Here is a 10,000-nt window from a genome sequence, read left to right on the forward strand (position 1 = left end):
CACCTTTCAGATGAATTTGTGTTTATATTCATGAAAGTAAGGGGAATTTGGGACATGGGTGTTTTGACCTTCTTGTGTGCCTCATCAGCCAAAGTTACCCTGGTCTAATAAATCTAACAAGAGTTTGTAACTCTTGCTTGCAAACTCAGCAAACAAATTATTTGTTGATGCTGATATCTATCAATTGGTAATATATCATAACTATTTATGGAGTGCATCATAATTTATTACTTCATCTGTCTGGATGAACTAGTAAAGGCTTTCTCAAACAAAATAATTGTTTCTGGTTTTAAGACCAAGGTCAGTAGTTTTGAAGTGAAAGAGCCGGTCAATACAGTTGATACTAGTATTTGAGTGTAAAGAGTCAGAATAACTAAGTATGTTTCTATCCAAAATTTTTGTATTCAGAGATTTGATGCATCACAAAGTGTGTGGTCATTGAACAGAAATTCAAATTTCTAAGCCCCCGCTTACAATTGTCACACATCTTTTACTGCTGGAATCTATCTTTGACACAGTCCATGTGCGTTTTATAGAGAACAGCATTAATGAATGCAAAAGTGAGAGGGGGGATGGGGAAATGGGTGAGGAAATAGGTAGATTAAATATTAATATTGTTTTTAAAGTAAAGGTCATCATCATCATCATCATCATCGTTTCACGTTCGCTTTCCAAGCTAGCATGGGTTGGACGATTTGACTGAGGACTGGCAAACCAGATGGCTGCACCAGGCTCCAATCTGATCTGGCAGAGTTTCTACAGCTGGATGCCCTTCCTAACACCAACCACTCTGAGAGTGTAGTGGGTGCTTTTATGTGCCACTGGCACGAGGGCCAGTCAGACGGTACTGGCAACGGCCACACTCAAATGATGTTTTTACGTGCCACCTGCACAGGAGTCAGTCCAGTGGCACTGGCAATAACCTCACTCGAATGTTTCTTTTCACGTGCCACCTGCACAAGTGCCAGTAAGGTAACACTGGTAATGATCACACTCGAATGGTGCTTTTTATGCACCACCAGCATGGAAGCCAGTTAGCCGCTCTGGCAACAATCACACTCAGATGGTGCTCTTAGAGCTCCACTAGCACGGATGCCAGTCATTGAATTTGATTTCACTTTTCGATTTCACTTGCCTAAACAGGTCAAACATTAAACCAAAGAATCACTCAATACTTTTTAATCAAATTCCATGTTTATTAATTATAACAATCTAATGATGACTAACAAGTTAAAACTTTGAAGACACTGTTGAGCTTTTCTTTGGAAAAATTAACTAATACTTAGATAAAATAGTAAAATTAACAAGGAAACGAACAGACACTTATGTAACAAATTGAAATAATTTACCCTTCTGTCAGTTATTTTTACAGCTTTTCTTCTGTATTCCATTCCAAACTTGTTTACCAAAATCTGAAAAATATGCATAACATATATGGTAATGACCATCATATACATGCATATATATATATATATATATATATATATATATAAACACACACACATATTATCATCATTATCATCACCATCATCATTTAATGTTCATTGTCCATGCTGGCATGGGTTGGACAGCTTGACAGGAACTGGCAAGGCCAGAGGATTGCACCAGGCTCCACTGTCTGTTTTGGCAGGGTCTCTACAGCTGGATGCCCTTCCTAACACCAACCACCCTGCAGGGTGGACTGAGTGCTTTTCACATAGGACCAGCACTGGCAAGGTCTGTTTTGGCATGATTTATATGTCTGGATGCCCTTCCTAATGCCTACCAGTTTACAAAGTGGGCTGGGTGTTCTTTACATGGCACCAGCGCCAGTGAGGTTGCCAAGTAACTTGCAAGACAAAGATCCTTTGAGAGGGGTGAGTGATTCTGGAGGAGGTGGCTTTGTGCCAGGTGATGAGAGATTAGAGTATGATAGGGGGACAGAAGGAGGTGTCTTGTTGTAGAGGAGATACATGGGTACCCCAGTCAGAGGGAACGAGAGAGAGAGAGCAAAAGTTGAAGAGAATGAGAGTGAGAGAGATGGTGGTGATGTGCCAGGGCATAGTCTCAAAGTACAGGGATGAGTATATAAATTGAATGGCAGAGCATTGCAAGGGTACATGAATAGGGAGTTCACATGATTGCAAGAGGAGAATGCAGTGACTGGTGAAACCTGGGTATACAGGGGAGGGAGAAGACAACAGGATAGCAATGATACAGTGGGCGGGGCAGGGTAGGACAGAATTGGACCGCTGGAGTGGGGAGGGAGAGATAAGCACAGTGCAGGAAAAAAATGGAAAAATAAGGAAGATGAGGAGAGGAGGTGCAGTTTTGTTTAATGGGGTAGGGTGTGTGAACAATTGTTTAATGTCACATGTGGGTGGAGCACACAGAACTTCCAAAACTCAGTTTTGCTGAGGTGGGTTGATCTTCTCAAGAACCTCACACCATCAAGCATCTTGGTCCATTGTCATCTCCTCCGTGAGGCCCAATGTCATGAGATCAGTCCTCACCACTTCATTTCATGTCTTCTTGGGTCTCACTCTTCCACAACTGCCATCAACTTTAAGCAATCAGCACTTCTTTATACAGCTGTCTTCATTTATACACATCACATGTCCAAGCCAGCAGCGTCTTCTCTCTTGCATGCTGCATCTGCTCATCCCATTTGCACTTTGCTGTACATGCATACTATGTGCTAGGTGTAATGAATGGAATTTCTTCCAACTCCTTCCCTACATACTGAGCAGGGCCATTTATCTGTTGGAAAGAGAGTCTTATCCATTTTCTTGCTAACAACAATTTTAGTCTAGAGAGAGGGGGGTAGAGAGAGGGAGAGTGGAAAGACAAACGTAGATATTGTACATCTCAACTTCCAATTCCATTAAAAGAGATTTTTTTAAATTTTTTATTTATTTCAGACATTTGGCTGAGGCCATACTGGAGCACTGCCTTCATCATATTTTTTTATGTCTTTTCCATGTTTGGTATGGAACGGCAGGTCTTCCTCTTTAGCAGAGCACTTCACTAATTAAAATGATCATTCTGTTTTTTTTTTAAACTAAAAATTTTTATTTACATAAAAACTGAATCACAATTCAACTAAAAGGAAGCAAAGGAAAAAATAAAAAGGAAGAGATTAAGTAGCAAAAATGACAGCATGGGTGGGGTGAGTACACCCCAGAACAAATGATGTGTTCAGCTGTGCCCCGCAGACATAACCGCAATGGCATTGCCACAGAAAACAGCCAGTGACACTCATTCCCAGATTCTTTGTGAGTGTCTTGAACCTCTTAAGATTAATTTTCACTGTTTCGTTGAATCACTCCATGGAAAAAGGTACCCCATGGAAAAAGGTACATCATAACACTGTAAACATGAGATAGGACATAACTGGAAACTGACTCATCAGTCAGTTTATATGAACTGAAATAACCAGTGAAGACGTTTCACCCTGATGAAAAATCTTTGTTAAAGGGAACAGGCGTGTAAAACCCTAGGTATTACATTTCAGCAAAGATCCCGAATTAAAGGTTAAAGACATCTACAATCACAGATGTTCCAAGGATGACTGTTTTGGTAATTCCTTTGAGAGCTAAAGGGTGGAGACATATGCCACCATGAGTATTATGCTTCAAGAATGATTCTTTTGATAATTTCTTTGAGGCTAAAAGGTCAAAACATGTACCACAACAGGTATTATGTTCAAATAGTAATTTTGGTAATTCCTTAAAGATATAAGATAACTATTAATCAATTGTTAATTCCTTAATGACTGAATAAAATTAATTAGATCAAAATGTTTTGAACTCTGAACTGATTACTCTAAATGACTATTTCAATGTCAATGTTTAACTGCAAAGTTAAAACATTGTGGTTTCAGGTTCAATTCCACTGCATGTCATTTTGGCCAAGTTTCTTCTACATTTGGCCATGCATTGATCAATGTTTTGTGTATAAGACAGAATTTCAGTGGATGTTCACTCGAGGGGCTGATATGAGGGAAACTTTCTCTCAGCATCCTTGGTAGTCTCAGTGGCCATTAAAAATGGTCGAGAACCCTGCTTTTCTCCCTCTTAGGCAAAATCAAATTCTTAAAAAAAAAGCAGATAATAAATCTGGAGGAAAAATATGAGCTGGATATGAACCCTTACCCTTGTAGCTAAGAAGCTGTTACTTAATGCAGACAGCTGTCTCAACTCATTAAGAGAGTTATTAATTATAATCAACTAATTATAACAATTTTCATATAAAATAACGATACACTTACCAATGTTGGATAAAATCCTATGAAAACAAAAGATCCAATCAAAGACAATGGCCCAAGAAGGTAATAGTTGTAGATAATTGCTGCCAGTACAATGATTGGACTTCCAATGATGAATGTGTTAAGTTTTGCAGAATCAGAGACCCGCTCGGAATCAGCTGTAAATAGGTTGACCAACTTGAGAAATAGATAGAAACAAAACATTTCTATAAGAAAATTAAAACATGAAAAGATTATTCATTTATGGATTTGGTTTGCAAAACTCTTTATGTGAGTTCGTGTGTTAAATTATTAGGCACAAAAAGAAAATGGCTGTCCCCAGACACAACATGAAAAAATATTTTTTCCTAATGAATTATCTCATGAAATCTAGTACACCTACCCTGTTTATTATGGATGTTTGGTTCCAAAACCAAGCACCATATTTAATGAACTCATAATTGAAAAACAGGATATATAGGGAAAAAATAGGTTTCATTCCAAGATCCCAGCTTGTCACTGGGGAATGCTTTTGAGGTACCAGCAGAATTTTCGACTTATCACTGACCTGTGTTACCACAGATCATTTCATGACAAGTGAAACAAGGGTCACAATTAAGCATATCATGTGATCCCAGATGAGTGATAAGTGAATCAGTGATAAATAAAGGCAAATGCACAGCCAGTGTGATCCTACAATATTGATTCTAAAAAATATTGATTTCTAAAAAAAAGAGGAAATGTTTATATTTTAGAATTCAGTTAAAAGTAGATGCCTTGAGAATACTTTTAGAAAAAAATACCCATTTACTATCCATTAAAACCAATTGAATTTAAAAATTGCATCAACTATTATACTCAAAATCTACATTTAATTCTTTTGTCACCATATTCAATTAATTTTGAAAATAATTTAATAAACTTTATCATTATTAAGTTGGTGTTTGAAACATAAATCAGCAGGATCACTGATGAAATATTAAGATTCCAATCACATTTTAAAGCAAATAGTCTGTATCATAGGACCAAGATTGGTCTCAAGCAGGAAGGAATGAGACAAAGTGGTAAGGACTGATCTCAGGATGATGAGCCTCATGGAGAAAATGATAATGGCCCAAGATTGGTGTCAAAAAGGTTAACGATATCAATGTTATTTTGGTATTTGCGGAATAGATTTGGTAAATTTTAGTAACATATTACTGGTACCTAGCCTGAACATATTTTCACAGAATATATACAGCTTACATAATGGTTTATACTGAAGAAAATGGTAAAAATAAATAACAAGAAATAAGTCCAAGTTGAGCCCCACCCCCAGGAAGGGGGAGGTCAATGTAATCAGCTAGCCCTCCTCCTTCCAAAGTTTCAGGCCTTGGGCCTAGAGTAGAAAGGATTACATATATACTTATGCATGTTTATCTGTAGACAGACAGACACACAGATAGGTGGGTAGGTAGATATAGACATGGGGGGGGGCATGTGTATTAGTGTTTGCATTTGTCCACCACCACCACCACCACTACTTGACAACTGTGTTAGTTTGTTTACATCCCCAGTGACTTAATGTAGCAAGTGCAAAACAGAATGATCAGCAAACTTAAAAGACAAATACTGAGGCTGATTTGTTTGACTAACTGTACAGAGCAGTGCTCCAGCATGGGCACAATGAAATGAGTGAAAGAGAAGGGAGGAAATTTCAGGGTCCAATTTATATTTCTGGTGAATTTTGGTGATTAAGCAAGGTGAACAAATGCGCAGGGGATTCCCTGTTTGTCCCTGGAATGAAAATTGTCTAAATGAACAGAATGGAACTTACTTCACCAATATTCTTGTTTTTCAGTGATTTCACAGACAGCACCTTTTTGAAGAAGAGAGAATTGAGGGCCACTTTGATAGACATTCCTTGAAAACAACAAACAAGAAATTAATAAATAAATGATAAAGTATTTTGAAAAACAGATTATTATTATATGGCAACAAATATCTAGTAAAAATATAATTTTAAAAATTCATGGCAAATAGTAAATAGGAAAATGATAAAATAGACAAAAATTCGTGTTTATTGAAATTTAATCATCATCATCATCATCATCATTTTAATACTAACTTTTCCATGCTTGCATTGATTGGATGGAATTTATTGAAACAGATAAGCAGATTTTTATGCCTGGATGCTCTTCCAGTCAGCAACCCTCACCTGTTTTCAAGTAAAGTAATATTCCCCCACCCCACCCCATGACCAGATATGTTCTTGCAAAATGTCAGAAATGAATGTCATTGCTTGTATGACAGTTGCAATCATTTTACAACTATCACACTCACATATACCTACATACATATATTCATGCACACACACACACACGCACAGGCTTCTTTCAGTTTCTGCTAAAACCAAATCCACTTACAAGGCTTTGGTTGGCCTTGGGCTATATCAGAAACCATTTGCCCAAGGTGCTATGCTGTCGGACTGAACCTAAAACCAGGCGATCCAGAAGCAACCTTCTTACCACATAGCTGCACCTTTGATAGAAATGATTATGTAATTGAAAAAACTGTCTTTGAGCCAATATTCTTATATCATGTCCCTGATGTCAGGATTGAATAGTTGCAGACCCCCCATTATTGAATAAGAGACTAATCTTGCAGACATCATTCGGCAACTCACTTACAATTACACATTACTCAAGCTTTCCATCAAAAGTTGTTTTTAATCTAGATGTTGTTATCAGCAAACTCAAATTCACTTTTACGATTCTATGAGGATTTATTTTAACAATCCTTACAATGTTATGCTGCCTTTCATACTTGCTCCATTCATTATCAAAATTACTGTATGACAAGACAGAAGCCCTGTTGCTATCATTAATAAAAACATTGCTGATGCAATAGACATGGCTCATACCATTCTACAGTTTATTTCCATCATTGGTGTAAACATGGTCCTTGCATGATCTAATTGGGAGAGAGTAATTAGATGTGTTAATTGAACATGAACTGTTAGAGATTCTATTATCCACATTGTTACACATACCTGCCTAGCCTAAGTTATTAGGAATGTCATGGTTACCTATTTTATTTGTTAATATATTCCTCATATAATTATCATTAATAGTGGAGGCGCAATGGCCCAGTGGATAGGGCAGTGGGCTCACAGTCATAGGATCACAGTTGTGAGTGTTTATTGAGCGAAAACACCTAAAAGCCCCACGAGACTCCAGCAGGGGTTGGTGGCGAGCCCTGCTGTACTCTTTCACAACTTTCTCTCGCTCTTTCTTCCTGTTTCTGTTGTACCTCTATTTCAAAGGGCCACCCTTGTCACATTCCTTGAAAACAACAAACGAGAACTTCGTTAAGGGTGCACATGTCTGTGGAGTGCTCAGCCACTTGCACGTTAATTTCACGAGCAGGCTGTTCCATTGATCAGATCAACTTGAACCCTCATCGCCATAACCAACAATCATTAATAGCATATCATACTATACTTATATTGACTTAAAATTTTGGCACAAGGCCAGCAATTTCAGAGTATGGGGTAAGTTGATTAGATTGATTCCAGTGCATAACTGGTACTCACTTTATCAACCCTGAAAAGATGAAAGGCAAAGTCAACCTTGGTAGAGTTTAAACACAGAACATAAAGACAGATGAAAAGCTGCTAAGAATTTTGTCCAGTACACAAACGGTTTTCTTTGAAAATTAAAACTTGGTGAAAATACATCACTTGCCTATCATTCAGTTTATTTTGGCATTAAATGTGCTGTCATTTCTTTTATGAAAACAGAGTGATTATATATATACACTCATACATATATGCAGATTTTTGGGATCCTACCAATTTTGAACAGTCTCAAGTGTAACAGACTGAAACTGTAATGATGGTTGGAAGCTTCACTGATGAATAGAAAGCCACAAATGTTCCATCCTGGTTTTCCTGTCTGTCTTTGTATCATCCATTTATCTGTATGATTTTATTGTCGTCCGTTATGTTCTTGTTCCGTTTTATGGATTTATATATATATATAGACATACATGTATATACACAATGTGCAAGATATTTGAGGACAAATTTATGCTTAGAAAAAAAACATTTATAACAACAGATAATAACTTTATAATCAAAAAGTGTTATAAGGATAAAAATATACCTTCATTTCATCATCATCATCATCATCATTTAAAGTTTGCTCTCCGTGCTGGCATGGGTTAGACTGTTTGACTGCAGCTAATGAGGCAGAGAGTTGCACCACATTCCAGTCTGATTTGGCATGGTTTCTATAGCTGGATGCCCTTCCTAATGCCAACCACTCCAGGAGTGTAATGGGTGCTTTTATGTGCCACTGGTATGGGTGCCATTTACATGACACCAGCAATGACCATAGCTATGATTCATGGGTGGGTGCTATTTACAAGGCACCAGCATTGACCCTAATGATTCATGGGTGCCATTTGCATGGCACTGGCAATGACCATGACCAACGACCACAATTCCCAAAATGCTAATTTATCAATGACCACAACTATGATGCACATGTATCATTTACATGATACTGGCAATGACCACAACTACAATTTCACTCGACCCGATGGCTCTTCTCCCACACAGCATATAACTAGAGCTCTCAGTCACTTGTTGTCACCTCTGTGAAGCCAAATGTTCAAAGATCATGCTTCACCACCTCATCCCATGTCTTCTTGGATCTGCCTCTTCCACAGGTTCCTTCCACAGTTAGAGATTAACACTCCTTCACATTGCTGTCCTCATCCATATGTGTCACATGACCAATGTAGTTGTCTCTCTTGCACACCACAACTGATGCCTCTTATGCCTAGCTTTTCTCTCAAGACACTTATGCTCTGTCATATAAGCACTGAAATTGCACATCCAGCAAAGCATATCGTCTTGATTTCTTTCAAGCCTTCGCATGTCCTCGGCAGTTACAGCCCATGTTTCACTGTCATGTAGCATAGCTGTTCACACACAGGCATCATACAGTTTACCTTTCACTCTGAGGGAGAGACCCATTGTTACTAACAGAGGTAGGAGCACTCTGAACTTTGCCCAATCTATTCTTATTCTTATTCAGTCACCTAAATAGCAGAATCAGTATTCTGTACATCTTCGGTATGAAGAAGTGTCACACCCTAACAGTGGAGGGAACCTGTGGAAGAGGTAGACCCAGGAAGACATGGGATGAGGTGGTGAAGCATGACCTTTGAACATTGGGCATCACAGAGACAATGACAAGTTACTGAGACCTTTGGAGATATGCTGTGTTTGAGAGAGCCTGGCAAACCAAGTGAGACCATAGCCAATGCTAGTGTCGCATAATTGGCCCATTTAAAAGTACCCTTCAATCATCAGGCAATTATGCCAAGTTTGTGAAGACCTGTTGAATCAAATGAAGTCGTAGTCATAGCCAAAGCTAGTACCACCTGACTAGCACCCATGCCAGTGACATGTAGAAAGCACCATTCAAGAGTGGTCGATGCCAGTGCTGCCTGGCTGGAACATGTGCCAGGGGCACGTAAAAGACATCATTCAAGTGTGACCACTGCCAGTGCTGCTTGACTGGCACCCGTGCTGCTTGACTGGCACCCGTGCTGCTTGACTGGTACTTGTGCCGGTGGCATGTGAAAAGCACCATTTGAGCATGGTCAATGCCAGTGCTACCTGACTGGCTCCCATGCCAGTGGCAAATAAAAAGCACCCGCTACACTCTCAGAGTGGTTGGTATTAGGAAGGGCATCCAGCTGTAGAAACATTGCCAGATCAGA

The 10,000-nt window shown here is 38.7% G+C and overlaps 1 protein-coding gene across 2 annotated transcripts in view; it reads right to left on the reverse strand.

Annotated features, from left to right (window-relative positions):
- Positions 1 to 10,000, reverse strand: part of LOC115215840 (multidrug resistance-associated protein 5) — a 125,120-nt gene that overhangs the window by 69,932 nt on the left and 45,188 nt on the right. For both annotated transcript variants that reach the window (XM_036505865.1, XM_029785170.2), the window contains exons 6-8: positions 6,042 to 6,127; positions 4,250 to 4,423; positions 1,350 to 1,412 (exon numbers count right to left, since the gene is read on the reverse strand). In XM_036505865.1, coding sequence (XP_036361758.1) covers positions 1,350 to 1,412; positions 4,250 to 4,423; positions 6,042 to 6,127 — 323 coding nt within the window. The remainder of the gene's footprint in view (positions 1 to 1,349; positions 1,413 to 4,249; positions 4,424 to 6,041; positions 6,128 to 10,000) is intronic.

This window comes from Octopus sinensis, linkage group LG9, assembly GCF_006345805.1.
Source record: "Octopus sinensis linkage group LG9, ASM634580v1, whole genome shotgun sequence".
NCBI classification, from domain to species: domain Eukaryota; kingdom Metazoa; phylum Mollusca; class Cephalopoda; order Octopoda; family Octopodidae; genus Octopus; species Octopus sinensis.